A 23,282-nucleotide genomic window follows, 5' to 3' on the forward strand; every position below is an offset into this window, starting at 1 on the left:
CAAAGGAATCCAGAATTGTCACTCAAAATAAGGTTTCTTCTCTTGATGGAGAAAAATATGGACCTCACTTCTTGGCAGTTGTTTATGTCTGTGCCGTGCACACTGCATTTCTAACACCTCTCTGTGCATAAGTGCCTTTGTGTATCTACCACATCAGTGCAAATGTCTTTGTTGTTTGTCGTGGTGTGTGTGTGTTTGTGTGCCTGTGTGTGTGAGATTATGTGAATGCTTATGTGAGTGTTTTGTGTGTTCTATGTTCACAGCAGCCGTCCCAGCACCACCCCCTCCCTGCTTCTGGCTTCTCCCCTGAGGATCTCCAGGAAGCCCAGTTTAGTCAAGAACTCCAGCCTCTGACGGTCTGTTGGCTGCACCTCACAGAACACACCCTGAGAACCTAGACACACACACACCGTGCAAAAATGGCAAAGCAAAGAGGCAGTCATTGACAGATCAGTTTTTCTCCAAGAATAAATCATACAAATATACAAGCAACATATAAATAACAGACTTACATAACAAAATCCCTTTACACAGTCTAAAGAAGCAACATAATCAGCAATTACAACTAATAACTCATATTTAATGGTGTGAAAACAACTACAGGTAGCTTTTCCCTTAAACCCTTCTTGCATTATTGGAGTATTCTTCCACCCTCCACATGTCTTTTCTGCTCTTTTCTCATCCTCTAATCCTTTTACTTATCCTTGAGGGTATAAGCGCATACGGATTCATGCTAATATATGCAGCAGAATTTTATTTAACAAAAGACACACTCGCAAACACACACGTGGAGCTTACCATTGGCCTTTAGCGCAGTGAGGAGGGCGGTGAGCAGGGTGCGGCTGATGCTGATGTCCACCAGCTCGGGCAGGGCGTCCAGTCGCAACTGCGAGGGAAAGTGGTAGAGCAGCGAGTCTGGGTACTCGCCCTGATCCTCCTCCATCAGCTGAATCAGGTCCTGCACAAAGGAGAGCAGAGGCACAGATGCACTTTCACATGTTGCAGAAGATTGTTCTTCCTCCAGCTGCCACTAGATGTTACCAATTAGGCACGTTTGGTACCAGACTCGTTTCCAGTTACCCAGCAACCTTAAAACCTTAAAATGAATACAAACACACAGTAAAACACTAATTATCATTACAAATTAGGATTTGCTGACGCTACATTTTAAGTGTACAAGTACTGCCTGGTGGCCCCAGCAGACACTCCTTAATCAGCAGCTTTTATATTTATATGCAAAGACTTCTGGGATGAGTCTAATGTACTTCCTGTCTCAGAAGCTGATGAGCATTTTTCTTGGAACTGAGTTAGCTAACAGCAACTAGATTTCAAGTGAGGTAATGTAATAAGCAGCTATTTGTATAACATACCAGTAATATGTAACTATGTGACACAAAACAGGGGGAAAATAATTAAATGTTCTCTATAAACAGATAAATGCTTATGAATATGTAGCATCGGTCGATGAGGGAGGCCATTTTTGGTAGATTCTTTAACCCATTTGTAACCCACTTGTATTCCTGACCAATCAAATTTGAGCATACTATGGCTGAATCTTAGTAAACAGTCCCTGTGGAGAGAAAAATGCAAGCTCAATCCAAGATTTTGACAATCGTTTTTTCTTTGTTTTCATTTTGCTGCATTTGTAAACACTGACCAGTAGATGGAACTGGAGGCGCTGGCGTGGATATCTACTGGCTACACTGGAAGCCTCTTAAGGTGCCAGCCCTCCCAACTGAGCGGACTAACCGATGGATTCCTAGATCGAACATTCTTGTTCCCTAGCCAGTTTGCATGTGACGAAAGCTTTCAGCTGGTAAACTTTAAATTTGTCTGCACCTGTGGCTGCCTGCTGACGTGTGAATGATCCACAGCATAGCTGTCAGTTTGCTCTGTGATGCACAGAGCGGCTAAATGAATCCTCCACACATGTCAGAGTTTGACTCTGTCTGCTGTTCACCACCATTTATGCTTGGCTCTTTGCCAGAGATCACTGAATAGTGATGATGGGCAAAAACAACATCAGCCGTGTGCGCTACTGCACTTCAGTTCTCAATAACCATTCTGTATTTTAAAGCACTTAAATCCTTACCTTCCCCATATTTGCCATATTTCTGCATTTCTCTTTTTATTAACAATTAGTCACATTCACATGACAGCAGCTGGTAAATCTGAATGCACCGTTCGCAAGTTTACACACTAACCCGCTGATACAGAAAACAGGCCCACTAAAGACAGAAGGAATACTGCAGGTGGCCCTTAGACACATACTAAATTAAATCATTAAATCCGGTCTGTGTGTGTGTGTGTGTGTGTGTGTGTGTGTGTGTGTGTGTGTGTGTGTGTGTGTGTGTGTGTGTGTGTGTGTGTGTTATTGTCTTTGTCTACCTATGTGTTCCACCTAACTCCCAGCGACTTATTGCCCTGCACAGAGGAATCCAGACGGTGTGACAGCAGGTACTCATAAGTCTTAAGTTAATGTGCGTAATGTAAAACTGGTCTGTCGGGTATGTTTATAGCTTTGTGTACTCTGTGAGCATTTATGTTTCAGCATAGGGTGTCAACCAAAAAGAGAGGTTTAACTGACTTCTTGTGAGAGGGTAAAACCCACGTATTCACCTGGGTGTTTGGATGTGTGCCGTTCATTTTTGGTGGGTATTTGTCCCTCATGGCGGGTATCCAGCTGGCCTGGCACCGCTTGGCAAAGGAGCGAACATCCAAGATGCCTAACACACAGCCGCAAACGCCCAGCTCATCCTCCAAGATGAAGCTGTACTCGGGGCACAAAGCTAGGCATGGTCCAAGACATCTAAGAGAGTGAAATCAAGTGTTATTGATTTGATACAGTATTTGACAAATCGTTGCACATTTCCTGATTGAGTTTCTTTTCTCTCTCACACGCAGACACACCTGTCTCCTATGACATCTGGATGAGCAGCACTAGACTCTGGCCCACCCTGTGTCCTCAGGTGAAGTTGGCGGACCATTCGATACAGCTCCACCTAAGTACACAACCATTAAACCATGTGTCTTCCCACACCAATGTTTAAATGTTGAACTAAAAATCTACGACTTTTAACAATTTAAATTTCCACCTGAAAGTTCCACCTACATGATCTACTGGTTTGCTCCCTGATTGTTTAATGCAACTGTAAAAGCTAACACATGACTTTCCAATTCCCCTTTTGTTTAACCTCTTTGCCAGTTGTGCTATGTCAAGAGTTTCTGTGTGTGGGTGAGACTACCTTGTCTTTGCTGTGGTAGGGCCTGATGTTGTAGAGGCGAGTGGTAGGGAAGAGAGGAGGAGGATGAGTAAAAAGTTCACTGCTGCTCCCTACTGGGAGAAGCATCTGCACACAACATGGGGAAAAAAACATGCACACACATTAGGCAGTTTTAGGGGGCTTGACTTGATAGAGCAGAGTAAAATATTGTCAAGAATTTAAGAAGAGATACATCACGAATGGCATCTGAAATATAACACACTACCTGCACCTCCCCTGACACGCCCCCTTTGAACGCCCATGGCTCAGACTCTACTCCCAATTGGTCCGCTCCCGTGGTCTTCCCACACCCTAACACAGAAAAAAACAATCATATGTGACAGGCTACATCACATGTTCAGGGCCAGTGAAATACCAGAAAAGTTACCAGTGCACATGGAGAATGATCGCGCAGCTTGAAAATTTTATGTCGAGCAAAAAACTGTAGAGCTTTACAGCATTACAGCACCACAAGAGACGCTCGCTGAAATAAACTTGTCATAAAAAATTCAGTCCTCCCTATCAGCTGGGCTCCACTGAGCTCGAGCTGAGAAGTAATGACTGAGTTTTGTAGTAATTTATTTCAGGCGCAGATACAAAAAGTTTAAAGACCATCAGAGATCAGGCTTACTCACATTGGAAGCAGTTCCTCCAGGAGCCGAGGGCAGAGCTGTCACTCAACACTCGTCCATCTGAGTGAGTAAATGGGCACGTTAGAGCATAAGAGAAAAATGAGCCACAGACAATGACTGGCAATAATCTACAAAACCGCTGATTCCACCAGTGTCCTCTCTTAACATAAGTACTGAATAGAGTACAGTATATAGTATGTGCTACATTATATAATGCTATAAATAATAGAGCAGAGACTATAGGGCATACTACTAAAATAGTAATCATACAACCGGACAGTAGATAAATTATTATTGGATACACAAAACAATAGTAATCTGTTACATGCAATATTATACAATACTATAGTATACTATTATTGTATTCTACAGCAGAATATTATGTTGAGCTCTTACACTATAGCACTATAATACTACACAGTTTCTCAATATAACATCAGTTCAATAGCATGGTAAACTATATACTGCAGCGTGCTTCTAGTATACTAGGACCAAGTGGTATACTTCTACTATGCTGTTATGCTCTGTTCTGCTACTGTAGGGTAGCACTGTAATATTTATTTATCTAGTATTCTTTAATTAACTTAACCTAATTATCACATCCAGACAAAGCGCTTTGCAAGCAGTTAAGTGGGCACATCTGTACTTTCTCAAGTTCAAGTGAAATACATTGTGTAACAACTGTACCTCACATGTGGCACAATTGCTGTGGGATAGCTGTAACAGCACAGAATTTCAGTGGAAACTTGTTTGAATGTGAGCGACAAATAACTTCCTCCTTTAATACCTTAAAGCAAGAAACAGGAGTGAACATTCTGCCGTTCTACATCTATATCTATCTATAGCTATCTATCCGGTCGTTAAGTCTGACGTCACTAGCCATGTCTGGGCCTAAACTCCGCTGCAGGTCCATATATCAAACGATCACTATGGCATTACTGAGAGTTGAAAAACTGTCTAAAGTCTTTCATCTTTAATAAAATGATAAGCGTTAAGCTCTACCAGGTGTAACAATTGAGTTTAACATCCAGGCATCCATGAAAACGGAATTTATGACATTTAACGGAGTTAGAAGTTAGCAGGAAGTTAGCTCGCTAGCTTCTATCTAAATACAATATAGCATGTCCTGACTGCAGGGTTTTGGAAACAAATTAAAACGTACAGCTCTGTTATCACTTCCAACATAAATGAAGACAGAAAACTAAACTGCAGTGACGTTTGTAGGGCTACTGAAGTTTGGCTAGCTGGTATATAATGATGTGCTACGTGACCGCTAGCGACACAGCTATGTTAGCATAATATAAACAAGCTAACTTTTTTTTCCACTCGATAAAAGTTAACGTGAGTGTTCTCGGTGGTCAGGAACAAATGTAATCGGATGGCAGGATGCTGTAAAAGGACCAAACTTCAGCCAGGAGAACAACTGAGATAATCCATCCACAATACGAGGTTAGTCATTCATATACTGCTGCATGGGCTGGGCTGTAGTTACATCCTAAGGTTTTAAAAACTGAGCTTAAATAAATGATTAGCGGTAATAAAAGCTGAGGGAGGTCAACAGTGATCACTGACTGTTTTAGGAGCTTTTTGAGATTAAATAGAAGAAAATACAAAACATTAAACGTGTTAACAACACAAAAGCCATATTAAACGCAGACTACTTTAGGCCCGGAAGTAGGATTCGTCACGTCATCACTTAAAGACCGGATAGCGATCTATTTATCTGTCTATATATAGATAACTCCCTGTCCACTTCCTTCAGCTAAGCTTGTCTCAGTTCATTAACACAAATATCTGATCAGCTCACAAATTTAAGTTTAAGTGATTTTAAGTGATTTACGTGCCATACCTTGAAGCACTCCTGTCTGCTTAGAACAGGAAAGTACAGCTACAGTTCAAACTTGGACAAATAAAAGATTGTTAAGCTATTGCCTGGTCTGATGAGTTGATTTCTCCTACAATATTCCAATGTTACAGTCAGAATTTGGTGTAAACAAAATGAAAGGAAGGATCCTGCATTATCTGGTAGCCTTAGTGTAAGAGTGTGGGGAAGTTTTTCCTATTTAAATGGCACAGCCTGCCTGAGTATTGTTATTAACCATGTCCATCCATTTATGGCCACAGTGATACGTCTTCTGACAGCTGCTTCCAGCAGGACAACGCACCATTTTGGTGTTTCTTGAATGTGATAATATGAGTTCAATGTAGTTAAATGGCCTCATTCTCATGGCACATTCTCGTACAGCAGGGAAGATCAAACCAGTGCAGAGTCCAGTGCGTCACACTGATAGTATAGCAGTATATTGCTTCTGTCCTTACCAAGCCAGCATATAAATGCCTTTGCCACCAGAGCTGTGTTCCTCAAGTCCCACACATAAGGGTAAAGGTCATAGAGCACAGCCCTGTTGTTCCCACCCACGACACTGCAGTGGAGCTGCGCTATGTCTTCACACAGAGAAAGAAACCTGGAGGCCCGCCCACGCCATTCATCAACCTGAGGACATAATAAAAAAAAAAACATTATGTTGTTTTTTCTCACGTGTAACGTACACAACCAATCCAAGTACCTCAACAAAAACTCCCCTCATAATCCTCACCGACCTTTTGAGGTGCTGCCTTCTTGCTGTTAGTACTGACCAGCTGGCAGTTTGTTTTCAGCCAGGTCAGATCCTGCAGTAGCTTCTGGGCTGATGGGCCGTGCTCGTGAGGGAGATAATGAAGACCAACCAGCAGCCGCACCTGTGACTCACTTAGCAGACCTTTCCCACCGCAGAGCCCACGAACCTGGGCTTTCTGTCCCCGACCTCCAGCCGCAGGTGCTCCAGGCTTAGTTCCTGGAGGTTGCTGGATCGGTTGGCAAGACTGGTATGACTTCCTTTTTTCCCACTCTCGTCCTTCCCTCTCCCCACTGACTTTAGTGGGTGAGGACGGAGGGGAGCTGGAATTCAGGGGGAAGACTGGGAGTTTGGCCACAGTAGAGGTTCCTCTGAAGGTGGAAGGACAGTCAGATCTGTCAGGAGTTTTACAGTGAGATGTTGGGACAGAGGTACGCTGGTCTGTCCTTGTGTTCTGCCGGCCTACAATTATCATGGAAATAAAAAACACGCACAGGTTGTGTGTTTGAGTAACAACACTACACTGCAATAATTCATCAGTGTTTAGATAGATAGATAGATAGATAGATAGATAGATAGATAGATAGATAGATAGATAGATAGATAGATAGATAGATAGATAGATAGATAGATAGATAGATAGATAGATAGATAAGATAGATTTTACCAGCTTGTAAAGGTTGGTTGAGTTCTTCCATCCAGTCTTTCAGTGCAGCAGACAGAGCTCTATCAGGACAGTACTCACACTCCTCATCTGGGGGACACACAGCAATGCATTGACAACCAAAAACAGCCACACCTTGCATACTCGTTCTGTAATGGTTATTAGCTATAAGGAAATTATTACAGGTCTGCACAACAAAACCTGCCGTAACAATTAAAATTTTTCTCATCTCCTCTTCTGAAAGCCTCTTTTGTCCTCCAGCCTACCGCTCAGTTCTTCCTCCGCAGAGGGACTGGGCTCTCTCCTCATTTCCTCCTCCATCACACCGTGCAATTATTCCTCAATCATCACCTCTCCCCCACCCAGTCTTCAGAACATCACACGCTACACTGCTTCTCTGTTTCGACAATTATCCATCCAATTCCCTGCCCCTCCCCCCGCGACAAACAAAAAAAAACTGTGTGCCTGTGCTCTAATGCATTTTACTGTCATGGTAAATGAGATGCAATGAATATGAACAACATATCAAATTCATGTGATGCTGAGCCCCACTTTTGCAGATGCGTGACAGGAATTCTTACATTACACTTCGAACATAACTTATGTATAACACCGTGTGAGAAAGACTAATGAAATGACTTAAAGTCACAATGTTTTAACAGCTTTTACAATAAAGGCAGATTGAGGCTGGTGAAACTGTGTAGGCTGAAAGCTTAACAAGTGACTTTAGAACAACAGATGGAGCTTTAACTTTGCTTATTTGGTAGGTAATATCAGACACAATGGCTGTCTGGTGGTCAAAATGATGCTAGTTGCCAAGCAACACGGGCTTATTAAACATTTCTCCTGAAGCGATGGGACTAACTGTACATGGATGTGGTCTGGCAGAGACAATATTAGTTTATTAACTCAGGACATCTCCTGTCTCATCATACTCCCTCACTCCATCTGCCTTCCCTCAGTTGGATCCCTCACCTTTCGTATCCTCTTTCCCAGCTCTGTGCCAGCTTCCCAGCGTGTGGAGCGGGATGTAGTTGGCTTCAAACTCACAGTTGGGGTTAAGCAGCAGGCCCCTGAGATGGTTCTTAAGCTGAGGCTCTCGACCCTTAAAGGGCCCCAAAAACAGGCGCCTGGAGTCATAGTCATTTGCGTGCAGATTGTCCCAGATAAGTGGGGGGCGTTGGAGGACTGACTCCACTTCAGCCAGGGATTCCAGTGAGAGTTTCCTGGAAATGACCTTACTGCCTGTGGAAAGAGAAAGCCCAGTGCTCAAAAATCTGTTAACCATTTTCCATTTAAGAGGTTTACATTAGGACAGCTAAATAAATAAACCTACAGTCAGATAACAATGTTACTGTGAAATACTGGAGTTACAAGGTGCTTACAGTACGTTTTAATGACACGCACCTAAAATATTTCTACAAGCTTTGATGCATATTTGGCATGCAGAGCAATGTCCCTGTTCTGGTCCTCCTGGAGGGACTGGTTGTTTCTCATTCAAACTAGAAGGGCTGCTGGCTCTGCTCCAAATCACATTAAATCATTGGAATACAAACTTGTGTCTGTTCCAGTTAACGTTATGGGCTTTGTAATGAGCTACAGATTCTATTATGAATCTTAAACTTTTCGGTGCTTTTGTGTTTTTGAAGGTTTTTCTCTGTGTTCCTTCTGTTCCTTCTGCTTCAGCCCCTCTTTTTTGGTGAGGTCTGAGTTCATTCTGTCTCTCTTTCGATTTACTCCCTCCTTCACTTTGAAGGTTAGTTTCTCATGTGAGCTTTTGCATTTTTTTCTTTCCCGTTTTTCTTCTCCCACCTTCCTAAATGCATGACTTCACCTGCAGGTTACAGGCCTTCCCTCTCTAGTGTCAATCTATCAGGCTCTTGCTGCAACTCCCTTGTGTTTCTAATCACTTGTGTTTTGAGCCTTTCATCTGAGTTTGGTTTCTTTGTGCCCTATTTGGTCTTTTGATTTTCATTTTTGAACTACAGTACGGACTTCCTGCCCCATATTTCCAGCACCGCCTGTTTAGAAGGATTTTGTAGTAGTAAATTGTGACAGTTTTCAGCAGAATCAAGTCCAATAACAGATAAGCAATTAAGGAAACGCACAGAAAAAAAACAGGTACACCACATGCATATACTGTCCATATAAAACAATGTCAGAGCACCATATAAGTTAGCTAACCAGCGAATTCTATTCTTTTAAATTGGACAAGTGCCATTGCCAACATGACCTAAGGCCTATAGACCTGCTGCAGGTCTCACTAGTGAAACAAAAGTCACTGTTCTGAGCAATGAAGATTATATCTGCAATATGCAAGTGGCACAGATTGAGTAAAACTTGTCATGGCTGAACACAGACAGTGCTTCAAGTACTATAAATATAAAATAATATGAAATCAGCACTAAAATTGTAGTTCACAGGGTCACAATAAAAAAATATATAACAAATATACATCTTACCTGTCCATATTACTGTTATGTTAGGCAGCAGGTCCTCTCCCACAGTTTGCAGGTAGGGAGACTTGGATACACTGGGAGAACAGAGAGAACCACAGTACTCTACACAGAGAGGGAGAAAAGCAGTGATATTTAATGAAGAGGCAAATATAAAAAGTGCTCATGTTACATTTTTTTGTATAATTTTCAGTCCTGTAACAAGTCCTCAATCTACAAGCCTACCTGTAGGGCAGAACAGGAAGACAGGCGGTTCCCCCAGGAACCGATAAATCTCATTAGTTACTGTGACCTGAGCGTGGGCAAATGAAGTGAAGGCCTCGCTGTCGGCTTGACACATGGAGTGATCAATGTCATCGAACAGAATGGCAAATGCCTGGCAACCCAGGTCTGATACCTGGACAGAGTGATGAGGTTGAGTTTAAAGAATACAGAAATCAATGAAACTTCTGTAGTAGATGACCTTGTGTAGCCTACCTGTCTTAGCTTGCGTTTAAGTAGAGTCAAGTCACAGGAAGAAGAGAAGACTATGTCCTGACCAGGAGACAGCGCATAAACAAACCTGAGGCCTCTTGACTGGGCCTCTACAATGAGAGTACGCAGCTGACCTGAGAGGATGAGAAAAGTGGAAAAATACTAAACATGAATTTTAAAACAGGCCAAAAATGTTTTTAAACACTGATTAAAGATGTCTGAATATTTTGTTTTCACTTTTTTTATATGACAAGATTACATACTAAATCCTGAGCTGCGTTATAATGTGTACTGACATTTCCCTTCCCCTCTTTTTATGTATCTTTGTGGAAATCAGCTTGACTCTCGCAGTAAAAGGTGCAATAAAAAATATAATGGACATCATAAAAACTGTAGACGCTTTATGATCACAATGAAACATACATTTAATGCCAAAAGGGAAATTTCAGAATGTGTCAGAGACGTTCTGCTATACTAGTGTACAATGAATCAATAGTCTGATTGTGCGCTTGTGGTTCCCCTTTAAATAGATTAAATTGGTTTTACAGCTTTCAGGAAACCATGGATGCCCACATGAGTGAAAATTTGCTATGGTTAGAGGTCCTTACCCTCCTCTTCAGGAGAATAGACTTCTCTCCACAACAGTCTATGTTTCAGGTCATCTTTCGGACCGTACAGGTAGGTGTTCAACCCCCAGTGCTGCATCCTGATGGAGAAAGACATGACCAGATGGGTCACATGTTGTCACAATGCTCACACTCAGAGTTTTTATTTATTACCCTTTATTTAACCAGGAAGATCCCATTGAGATTAAAAACCTCTTTTTCAAGGGAGACCTGGCCAAGATAGGCAGCAGCAGATGTCTCACAGTTACAGAAATTACTCAAACACAGGCAGCAACAACACACATGCAACAATAAGTGAAAGAATACAAATAAAATAAAAAATAAAATTCAAATAAAAATAAAAAAGTCAGTTAAAATGACAATCAATCTAATTGAAACAGTTACATGTTATGGACTTGGCCTCAAGGATTCGTAGTTTAGATTTAAAAGCACTTAATGAAATGAATTCAGTCATTTTCCATTCCTTCTGCAGTTTGTTCCAGGCCAAGGGTGCTAAATGGACAAAAGCTCTTTTACCAAGTTCAGAGCCAGGAAACAAAAAAGCTGCTGAAAAATCACAGCTGCTGTGACTCACCACAGGATGGTAATGTAATGTACTTGCATTTATGTAGTGTTTTCCCACTCAAGTCACATTTTTAACCACACACTTATATAGACTCAAAGCACTTTATGGTCAGTGTAGAATAATCAGTTAATCTAACATGCATGTGTCTGGACTACAGGAGGAAACTGGAATACTCAAAGGAAACCTGCATAGTTATTCAATTGGTTGAATAGCTTTTAGTTTCAGGAAGCCATGGAATGAAAAAAAGCTTAACAAATTAAAAGATGGCTCGAGTGACAAGTAGAGTAAATTCCAAAAAGGCCAGAATTGGGACTCATATCAGGAACCTTCTTGCTGTGAGTTGCCAATTCTAACCAGTGCAGCATCATGCAGCCTGGTGGGCTGCAGTAGTTGAATTTTTGGTTGTTTTTTTTGGTTGTTTTTTTAATAATAATACTCCTTAGAGTTAAGTTACAGTTACTCTCCCATATACCACATTTGTATTTGGGAGTAGCTCACACTTAGGTATGAATTAGAGTCACTGCTTTCTGGTGCAGTTCATGAATCCATACTTCTAAATGGCTGAATATGGATTAAACCACCATAAATATTTTGTATATTTAACTGTTAGTCACTTGACTCATCTTATATATTTTGAAGCTAGAGGTTGAGCTCAGGCAGAAGTTTCAGGGGTGAGGCAGGACTTGGGTTTCTGTGCATGATTTTAGGTATTGCATACAATTTAAACAATTCAAGAAAAGTAGCAGCAATCTAGTAATTTGTGACTTGAATGTTTGCACTGGGCACAGAAAAGACAACCTCAAACAAAAACATCCTAGTAAAGTTTATGACAAGTTACCGGATAAATGGTTCAGAATATATCAATGGCCCAAACTAATAATAGTGAAATAATCTGAATCAAGGCCCCAGCAAAGACATGCTAGAGGACAAAGAAAGAAGTGACGGTATCGTGTAGAAAAAAGAAAAGGAAGCAGGGGGACAATGACAAAACAATGAGGCAAGAACAGACCAATGTGGAATTTGTAGCTATCTTCACAAATTGTGCAGATTACCGTAGGCAGGTGTGTCTGCCAGCAGAAAAGAATGGATGACGTCATTAGGAAATCACACTCTGCAAAATCAGCTGCTTTGGTGTATTTCTGCATTATTTCTTCACTTCAACATATCGTGCTGGACTTGCTCTGTGTAAGCGTACATATCATTCAACATCCAACCCATGGAGTGAGACAGAGTGATAGAGACAGAATTGGCGCTAAGAGCGAAGACAGGAGGGGAAAAAAACAAACAAAAAAAGTGGATCTGGCTGCAAGAAAATAGATCCACAATATCGATCGAGAGTCTCCAAGGCTGTCTCAGTTACAGGAAATGACCTCCTGAATTATAAATAGAGCATAGTACTAAGAGGGAAACAATACCAACATCAAATCACAGCTGCTGTGACTCACCACAGGATGGTAATGTAATGTACTTGCATTTATGTAGTGTTTTCCCACTCAAGTCACATTTTTAACCACACACTTATATAGACTCAAAGCACTTTATGGTCAGTGTAGAATAATCAGTTAATCTAACATGCATGTGTCTGGACTACAGGAGGAAACTGGAATACTCAAAGGAAACCTGCATAGTTATTCAATTGGTTGAATAGCTTTTAGTTTCAGGAAGCCATGGAGTGAAAAAAAGCTTAACAAATTAAAAGATGGCTCGAGTGACAAGTAGAGTAAATTCCAAAAAGGCCAGAATTGGGACTCATATCAGGAACCTTCTTGCTGTGAGTTGCCAATTCTAACCAGTGCAGCATCATGCAGCCTGGTGGGCTGCAGTAGTTGAATTTTTGGTTGTTTTTTTTGGTTGTTTTTTTAATAATAATACTCCTTAGAGTTAAGTTACAGTTACTCTCCCATATACCACATTTGTATTTGGGAGTAGCTCACACTTAGGTATGAATTAGAGTCACTGCTTTCTGGTGCAGTTCATGAATCCATACTTCTAAATGGCTGAATATGGATTAAACCACCATAAATATTTTGTATATTTAACTGTTAGTCACTTGACTCATCTTATATATTTTGAAGCTAGAGGTTGAGCTCAGGCAGAAGTTTCAGGGGTGAGGCAGGACTTGGGTTTCTGTGCATGATTTTAGGTATTGCATACAATTTAAACAATTCAAGAAAAGTAGCAGCAATCTAGTAATTTGTGACTTGAATGTTTGCACTGGGCACAGAAAAGACAACCTCAAACAAAAACATCCTAGTAAAGTTTATGACAAGTTACCGGATAAATGGTTCAGAATATATCAATGGCCCAAACTAATAATAGTGAAATAATCTGAATCAAGGCCCCAGCAAAGACATGCTAGAGGACAAAGAAAGAAGTGACGGTATCGTGTAGAAAAAAGAAAAGGAAGCAGGGGGACAATGACAAAACAATGAGGCAAGAACAGACCAATGTGGAATTTGTAGCTATCTTCACAAATTGTGCAGATTACCGTAGGCAGGTGTGTCTGCCAGCAGAAAAGAATGGATGACGTCATTAGGAAATCACACTCTGCAAAATCAGCTGCTTTGGTGTATTTCTGCATTATTTCTTCACTTCAACATATCGTGCTGGACTTGCTCTGTGTAAGCGTACATATCATTCAACATCCAACCCATGGAGCGAGACAGAGTGATAGAGACAGAATTGGCGCTAAGAGCGAAGACAGGAGGGGAAAAAAACAAACAAAAAAAGTGGATCTGGCTGCAAGAAAATAGATCCACAATATCGATCGAGAGTCTCCAAGGCTGTCTCAGTTACAGGAAATGACCTCCTGAATTATAAATAGAGCATAGTACTAAGAGGGAAACAATACCAACATCATTCATACACGCACAAATATACAAACATGAACACTGCTTTGTCTCTGTACATGGACCGGCTCTTGTCTTTCTTGTCATTTTGTAGGTTTGCTGTGCTCTCGATCTCTCTCTCTCTCTGCTTCACTTCCTGCACAGATGGTAAGTCGCCTCCACAAAGCTGCATCCTACCTCCCTCAAACACACAGTCACACACACACAATTACATACTGTACACGCATCCACGGCCAATCTTACGCAACATTCAGCGTATGATTTTTGCCTGCACCCCACACTGGAGTCTAAAAAAGCTTGTCTATAAATAAACCTGGAGCCCACACACTCAGCTGCAGCTACGCAGAAGTTTTGGAAAATAAATTAATTCTCTTTATCCACTGCCTCGTTACCCAGTTTTCTGCATCCTCCCAATGCAGTGCAAGTTTATAGATAGATTTGAGCAACTTACAAAACTGCTGATCATGTCTTTTCTTTCTTTTTCACAATCCAAAACCTTCTAAATCACAATAACAAGCACAAACAACGAGCCTTAAAAAAACTGGAAATATATCATGCGCATATATCATTCAATGGCAGTGGAAAGAAGAGAAGCAGGGGGACCTACCCTCTCTGGGGATGCAGACGGCTGTGACTATTGGCTGCTGAGCAACACAACTGTGTCACAGCTCCCAACAGGGATTTATGCTGCTCCGCTTGTACTTAACATCAAGATTTAATCAGTCTTATGAGGTGGGCAAATGTGAACATACATAAAAAGGGATTGCCTCATTGTTAATTAGTGCAGTCGTTTGTATTTAACTCGCTGTTGTTGCTTTATTGTTGTGTTCCTGATGGCTACTTCCTGAATGGACAAGAAAATGCCGCTTTGAATGTGTGCTGAAAAATAGTCTATTAGTATTCTGCCTCTGCTGTCATGAAAATCACTGGGAGGTGATTCATGCTGAAAGAGCTTGTCTCTCTTTGTGAGCTGAGCAAACTGTTAATGAAAAGTGCTGTGGCCCACTCAATAAGGAGCTATTTTTGCCTTCGTTTAGTCAAGATTTGAACCCCAACAGTGTTGCCTTTAAATTAGATTCCTGCCTCTGATAGCAGCCTTACTCTTAAGAACATTTGATTACCCAGAACGTTGATTTTATCTGGCTTAAACAGCATTTGTCTTCCGTTTTTAAGTTGTTGTCATGCTGGGACTGCACTGTATCACTCCAACCACCTGAAGAGTGTGATGGTCCTTGAAAGCTTCTTCATTGCAGAGCTTCATGCTCAGCAGATAATAGTTTATGTGCAGACACTTAAAGGGGAGCTAACCTGCTCATTTCAAGCTTGAATTTCTAATTCTTAGACTAAATTTAACCTTTATTTAACTTATGCTGGGCCTTGGTGCAACCCATCAGCTCATCCATTTTCCATTTAGCTCATCTTGTAATAATATCCGTCCCCTCTCTCAGCAAACCTTCTTCTGATTGGCTGCCTCTTTCAAAGAAAAGGTTTGAATAAAAGGTAGGTGGGGCTTCTGTGCTTCTGTGGATTACTAGACATACACTGATGTGTATGACAGGAAATAAAGAGGAGCATAAAAGGTATCCCTTGAATAATGGGGCACTTTAATTATATGATATTATCATTTTAATAACTTGACCTTTGATAAATTTCCCACTGCAGCGTTGGAAATGCATTGCACCAGAGTAAAAACTTCGCAAAATAAGTTTTAACATCAAAGATGGTAAAAGAAGATGTTTTGAACCTCTTTCTTAATCCTTTCACTATAACAAGATGTAGTGTCTGCCTCTCCTTTCCCCTCCTGTCACCCATAGCTGAGCACTGAGGATGAAGCTGTCCTTTGCTATGGAATCATTCTGCCTCAGTAATTTCTCTCTGAAGCTGTGCTTGGCACTGAAATAGAGGTTTGGATCTGGTTTCAGCCTAAAGGCATCAAGTCAGCAGCTCCTGAGCCCACACTGTTTTGGGGAAAAGAAGATCAGCGACACAGAAACATCCCGTCTGACCAGGGTTAGAAGACATATGCATGCTCACCTGTGCTCACAGACTGTGCATACAAAAGAGGGAAAGCAGGGATGCAGAAAAAGCACGAATATCTTGATGAAGTGTTGGGAGACTTACCACTGGAAGAGTACTTTCCTCTGATCCATAGACCAAGGCCTCCCATAAAAACCTGATGAGGAAAAATACAGAACTGAGTGCACGCAGATAACTGAATCACTTGGATGAAAAGATGATTGTGTTAATGCACACTCAAATGAGATCGTCAATGACTTCCTCACTTGCTATCACATGATTCAACAGTAAACATGAAATTTACACTGCAGTCTCACATTTATACACAAAAGGAAAAGGTCTTTGACTATAACCTTTCAGCGCATGCAATTGCAATTTAAAACAATGTGCTTGTTGGTTAACAATATTGTTTGATACACATATATGTATGGCATTTAACTCCTAATTAATGCAGCGTTTATTCACAAATCAGAGAATTACTGGACACTGTTAGCAGCTGCATTTCTGTAAAGTACAGCTACACAAAATGTTTCTTCCCATGCTTATGTGGTCACATGCCTGCTGCGTTTGGCACAGCCATAATTCATTTCCAACTACACTCTCCATCACAGCTTCTATTCTTAGAGCATCTCCAGTGTCCCTCTTCCTCCTTTGTGTTTTGAATAAGTCTGCAATGTGTGTGTATGTGCGAGTGTCTGTGTACAGTAAATGGGTCAGAGTAAAAATTAAATCAGATACACTTACAATTTTGACTGCTTTCTCCTGCTAAATACCTTTGGGGAATTGGTTTTATATTGGTGTGCATGGGTATGGCATGTCTGCATATGTGTCCTGTGTAAAGCTGCCCACCAAGCCAAACCCAATTACTACCTCTGCTGGATGCCACCACAGGGATGAGCATGTACAGGAATAAGTAATGTGTGTGCAGCACCACTTTGGTAGAAATTCATAGAGTTATAAAGCTGAGACGGTGGACAGACCAAAAAGTACACAAACAATGAATCAACTCACATAAAATGAATCTGCAACAATTTTAAATTTTAATCAGTGACCATTTAAAAAAATTCCCTAAGCAAAAACATGAAAGCAGTTCAGCTCCCTGTTTTATATTCCTGTGAACTGTATATTTTTGGAGTTAACTCAAATCACTCATTACAGCCAAGGTGTGCAGAAGCGCATCTCTGAACACACAGCAAACATTCAAGCAGATATGCTACAGCAGCAGAAGACCACACCAGGTGCTACACCTGACAACTGAAACAGGAAACTGAGTCTACAGTTTCCACAGGGTCACCAAATTCCAAAGAAAATTGGAAAAATGTTTCCTGGTCTGATGAGTCTGTTATATTCATCTGGTAGAGTCACAATTTGGTATAGAAAACATGAGCACATGGATCCACAGTTCAAGCTACTTGTGGGGTGTAATGGAGTGGAGGATATTTTTCTGGCACATTTTGGGCCACCTCTTACCAATTGAGCATCATTTAAATATCACAGATTGTCTGAGAGTTGTTGATGACCATGTCCATCCCTTTATGACCACAGTGTACCCATCTGCTGATGACTGCTTCCAGCAGGATAACACGCCATGTCAAAAATCTCAAATCATCTCTAACTGGCTTCTTGGAAACAACAATGAGTTCATTGTACTCAAACAGCCTCCACAGCCATCAGATCTCAATCTGCCAACAAATCCACAGCCACCGTACGATTCTGTCATGTCAATATGGACCAAAATCTCTGGGGATTGTTTCCAGCACTTTGTTGAATCCATGCCATGAACAATTAATTCAGTTCAACCCAGTACTAGCAAGACGTAGCTAATAAAGTGACTGGTGAGTGGTGATACTATAAAAGACAAAATAAACTGTTGAAGCGTGATATCAAAGCTACTGCATGAAAAGTGACACAGAAAAAACAAAATAAATTAATGCCGTTTTGCAGGGAATAATTAAAAAGAAACACTTGAGACAACTTTTTATTATAGGTTGTCCATTTCTTTTCAGTAATTACACCCTGATGATTAAAAATAATCACATAAATGTCTGTCAGTACACATTGTTTGTCATTGGCTTCTATGTTGAACACGAACGTTTCCTCTTCACACAATGCTGTAGAAATGATACTTGGTATCATTTAGAAATGGTATCTGCGTTGTCTGCACATGTACTAGAGGAGCATTACCGTGCAGATAATGCATGTAGTCAAGTAGTATCTTCAAAGCAAGCTGCTAACTAGGTTTTTGAAATATTTGATGTCATGTACCAATGACCCTATAATGTTGAACGTCTGCTTGTCTTCCAACAGACTGGGAGTTTCTTCTGGGCAGTCACTTTGCCGTTTGTGAGGACTGCACTCTTATTCTTAATGTGACTGGAACCACTGTGGACTTCACCTTTCACAGCTGTTCTTCTTTCTGGCTCTGGTTCTACTCATTTCATACCATGTCATAATTTGCTGGCTCTGTGTGAGTGTGGTGGTTATGGAATATAATGATGGGACAGGTGTGTCACCATTCCCAATATGTCCTTTTGCAGTATCCTCGTAGCTTGTGTCATTCCAGTTCTTCTCTTCTTTGGTGATTTCTTTCATTGTCCTGTCAACACTACCATCATTATATATATATATATATATATATATATACACACTGAACAAAAATATAAACGCAACACCTTTGTTACTGCTCCCATTCCCCACGGGATGGACGTAGAGACCTAAAATTCATTCCAGATACACAATATAACCATCCCTCCCAAACAGTGGTCACAAATCAGTCCAAATGCGTGGTAGTGGGCACATCTGCTATATTGAGATAATCCATCCCACCTCACAGGTGTGCCACATCAGGATGCTGATCTGACATCATGAGTAGTGCACAGGTGTACCTCAGACTGCCCACAACAAAAGGCCACCCTGGAATGTGCAGTTTTTTGCGCTATTGGGGGTCTGGGGACCCAGAACCGGTCAGTATCTGGTGTGACCACCATTTGCCTCATGCAGTGCAACACATCGTCGCATGGAGTCTATCAGATTGTCAATTGTGGCCTGTGGAATGTTGGTCCACTCCACTTCAATGGCTGTGCGAGGTTGTTGGATATTCGTGGGAACTGGTACACGCTGTCGTATACGCCGGTCAAGCACATCCCGAACATGCTCAATGGGTGACATGTCCGGTGAGTATGCTGGCCATGCAAGAACTGGGACATTCTCAGCTGCCATCTGCCCTGAACAATGTGAACCATGATTCATCCGTGAAGCGCACACCTCTCCAACGTGCCAGACGCCATCGAATGTGAGCATTTGCCCACACAAGTCTGTTACGGCGACGAGCTGGAGTCAGGTCAAGACCCCGATGAGGACGACGGGCATGCAGTTGAGCGTCCCTGAGACGGTTTCTGACAGTTTGTGCAGAAATTGTTTGGTTGTGCAAACCAATTGTTCCAGCAGCTGTCTGGGTGGCTGGTCTCAGACGATCTTGGAGGTGAACCTGCTGGATGTGGAGGTCCTGGGCTGGTGTGGTTACACGAGGTCTGCGGTTGTGAGGCCGGTTGGATGTGCTGCCATATTCTCTGAAACGCCTGTGGAGACGGCTTATGGTTGAGAAATGAACATTCAATGCACGGGCGACAGATCTGGTTGACATTCCTGCTGTCAGCATGCCAGTTGCACGCTCCCTCATTGCTTGTGGCATCTGTGGCATTTTGCTGTGAGACAAAACTGCACATTCCAGGGTGGCCTTTTGTTGTGGGCAGTCTGAGGTACACCTGTGCACTACTCATGATGTCAGATCAGCATCCTGATGTGGCACACCTGCAGTGTTGGGTAAGTTACTTTAAAATAGTAACTTAGTTACATTACTAGTTACTTCTCTCAAAAGTAACTCAGTTACTTCAAGTTACTCGTTACTTTCAAAGTAACTAGTTACTAGGGAAAGTAACTTTGGTTTTACTCAGAATTCTCTTGTTAATGTGTTTCTTCCATAACTTTGCCAGTCTTCTAGCTTGCTTACTTGCCACAAGTGCACTGTGCCACCTACCAATAGAAAGGATATGATAACGTGCATATTTCCACGAGAGAAATCCCACGCCTGGACCGTCATTGACTGCTGCCATGATTCTAGCCTACGTCACAGAGTCATGTGCGCCTTTTACATCCAACACAAAAACTGCAGTCGTGGTGCTTTCGATTGTACTCAGAACTCAGAAATTCTGCCTTCTGAATAGGAAGATGTAGGTAACACCAGACTGCAGATGAGCTGCATACAGGGCTGGACTGGGAAAGAAAATTGGCCCGGGCATTTTGACTAGAGACCGGCCGCCATTATAGGAAAAATCATAAAGCCTTTGAATGAAAACAAACACTGTTGTGACAGTGATGTACACTGTTTTGATGGTATATATGCATCAATCTATCAATCGTTTGTTGTAAGATTCAGATAATTATTTTTTAAAAGCTAGACATTTTAAATGAGAATAAGAAAGAAAAGTATTTCTTTGTGCCCCCCATTCCCTGTTAATGCCCTACATGCCCCCTTGGCCACACTTTGCTAGATCCGCACCTGCACAGTTACCAGCTGTCAGCTACCTAAAAAAGGATCCTGGGGTTATTTGTCTCTCAGAAACAGTTCATAACTTCAACTCATTCATGTCACCTAAAAGGTAAACCTGTTTCTCCATCACCTGTTCAGCTCTGATGATCCAGTAAGGACATCTCCTGGTTTCATCTTCATGTTTCCCTCTCACCAGATAACCAAACCATATCATGACCAGCAGCTTTTTTTACAGCTGTGGCTCCAGCAAACATCAGCTGATACTAGAAATTAATATTAAATAAATTCTAACAACAGCTGATCAAGCTTAAACGTGCTGCTGTTGTTTAGCGCGACATCCGCTGGTTTCCTCTTTCGGCGCAAAGTGGGCGATAAACAAACAAGAGAGAAAAGCCGATCAGCTGATCACTGATCAGTTTCATGATTGAAGTAGAAACGGGAGAGGGAGGGGGGAGAATGAAAGAAGAAGAGGCAGCTGTGCAGCGTAAACACACAGAATAACTCCAGCTTTGTGCCTTTTTCATTGTAGCTGAATTACGGGACAAACTGTTCCTTTTCACCTCAATAAGAAACGCGTAATATTTTCTCTGAATACCAGACGGGACGGTTGGCAACTCTAATAACTTATGAACAAAATAAGGTTCAACATCATTAACTTCATAGCACCCACCCAGCTGTGTAGAAACTCCGTCATGCTAGCTAGCACGCAGTACGGAAAAAGTCAGAATAACGAAAATAAACTCCACCTAAACTTGGTTTATATCTGACCCAGAGAGACTGCAGGTCATAACTTCTTACCTGAAGTTCAGTTCACACTTGGACCGGCGGCCACCTCGGGTCTCTTTTCCTTCTGCGTCCCTTTTCCTTCATCCACCTGCTGCCTCCACCACTTGCTAATGTTACTGAATCTGTGGAAACTCCGCGATGCCACCACACGAAGTAACGAGTAACGACCCTATCTAAATCCCAGTAACGAGTAACGCGTTCCTGATTTTGGCATAATAACTAGTTACCGTGCTCGTTACCACAATAATAACGTAGTTACTGTAACGCGTTACTTAATAACGCGTTAGTCCCAACACTGCACACCTGTGAGGTGGGATGGATTATCTCAATATGGCAGATGTGCCCACTACCACACATTTGGACTGATTTGTGACCATTGTTTGGGAGGGATGGTTATATTGTGTATCTGGAATGAATTTTAGGTCTCTACGTCCATCCCATGGGGAATGGGAGCAGTAACAAAGGTGTTGCGTTTATATTTTTGTTGAGTGTATATATCATCATCTTCTTCTTCTTCTTCTTCTTCTTCTTCTTCTTCTTCTTTTTCATTGTGTTTCCTTAGGTTGGAGCCTAAGGAAACACAATGAAGACTGTATTGAACGTTTTTCATTGCTTGCTTTTTCATCCCCACTTCAAGCCTGACTGATCACCACTAGATCTTTTTAAAAACCCTTTTCATCCCACCAAGGCCCGTTTTCTTAAACACACGCCCCTCACACACGTCTCGAGTAGGTAAAGAAAAATGTTCGGTTGTGGATATAGGTCAAATGGTGGTCTGTTTAAAAGCAGCCCCCCGAGGAAAAAAAAATCACATGATCTGACAGGTCGATCTGGAAGTCGAGCGCTCTTACCTTCCACCACCCCACAAAGGAACTGCTTCTTCTCCTCCATTCTGGCCTCCCTCCGCTTCCAGTCGGCCCCTAAGGAGCGAGGGCAGACAAGATGCTCTGCCTATCCTGTCAGCTTAGATCCCGGGGATAGTCTTCATGCCTCTTCTCGATCTGCTTCCACCTCCTCCTCTTTTCCTTTTCTACACAGCGCTGATGCTCCCGTGCTGCGTTCAGGTGCTCAAGCGAACCTCGTACTTTTTTTTACCAGCAAAGTGCCGAGTAATTTCAGAAAAATGTTAACACAACATACAACCCACTAACAATTTAAATGATCCCGTTAAAGAGGTGGGTATAGGTTAAAAAACAAAAAACAAAAAAAACCACGATATTTTACTGACAATACAAGAGAATGAAGATGATGGAAATCAGCCAGGACAAGTCATTAAATATCTGTTAAATGTAGGTGTGTAAATCCACAAAGAACTGTGAACCTCAGCAGCAGTAGTATCACAGGTCATCTGCTCACAGCCTGTACACTAAGAAAATCTACTGGAGCACTCAATAGAAATAATTGTGAGACGTGATTATGTTTAGAGGCAAAGGTCACCATTTACAATGTAGGCAACGTAAAATAGAGATATATTTTTAATCATTCTTCCTTTTCTGTTCTACTACCCAGTTCAAGCTGAGTGCATTCATTGGAATTAAAATTCAGACTAAGATAAAGTTAGTATTTTCAATCTATTATTTTATTATTACATTAATGTATCAGAAGGTTCAGTTAACTTTGCATAAAAAAGATGGCAGGAATTTTCTTAAAGGAGCTACCTTTACTTTCTTACTTTGAGTTCATTTCGGAACCTGAGTATTTTTTTAACACAAGTACCTGTACTTCTACTTAAGTTCAGAATTTCTGTACTTCTGCTCCCTCTGGATAAATAGGTGTACAAATTTCCC

At 41.5% G+C, this 23,282-nt stretch overlaps 1 protein-coding gene across 1 annotated transcript; it reads right to left on the bottom strand.

Moving 5' to 3' along the window:
- Positions 1-257: 257 nt before the first annotated feature.
- On the bottom strand, positions 258-22,386 carry LOC146636770 (protein O-GlcNAcase). The gene is made up of 17 exons (XM_085351040.1): positions 22,347-22,386; positions 16,266-16,317; positions 10,713-10,810; positions 10,108-10,238; positions 9,856-10,027; positions 9,637-9,735; positions 8,150-8,419; positions 7,178-7,264; positions 6,497-6,972; positions 6,215-6,389; positions 3,899-3,955; positions 3,490-3,575; positions 3,246-3,350; positions 2,911-3,002; positions 2,620-2,809; positions 799-958; positions 258-394 (listed from the first exon to the last, which is right to left on the bottom strand). Exons 1-17 carry the CDS (start codon positions 22,384-22,386, stop codon positions 258-260), a joined length of 2,427 nt encoding a protein of 808 aa, XP_085207166.1.
- Positions 22,387-23,282: the final 896 nt, after the last annotated feature.

Source organism: Diplotaxodon limnothrissa, linkage group LG3 (genome assembly GCF_057381915.1).
Source record: "Diplotaxodon limnothrissa isolate DT_005_m linkage group LG3, D_limnothrissa_male_GT1.1, whole genome shotgun sequence".
NCBI classification, from domain to species: domain Eukaryota; kingdom Metazoa; phylum Chordata; class Actinopteri; order Cichliformes; family Cichlidae; genus Diplotaxodon; species Diplotaxodon limnothrissa.

What these genes read in the sequence shown, in the direction of transcription:
- LOC146636770 (XM_085351040.1), bottom strand. Translation starts at nt 22,386, where the DNA reads ATGGAGGAGAAGAAGCAGTTCCTTTGTGGGGTGGTGGAAG. An exon ending in AGAAGGCAGCACCTCAAAAG is followed by an intron (nt 6,390 to 6,496) that starts GTCGGTGAGGAT and finishes TTATGTCCTCAG; the next exon opens with GTTGATGAATGGCGTGGGCG. An exon ending in GCACACATCCAAACACCCAG is followed by an intron (nt 959 to 2,619) that starts GTGAATACGTGG and finishes TCCTTTGTGCAG; the next exon opens with GACCTGATTCAGCTGATGGA.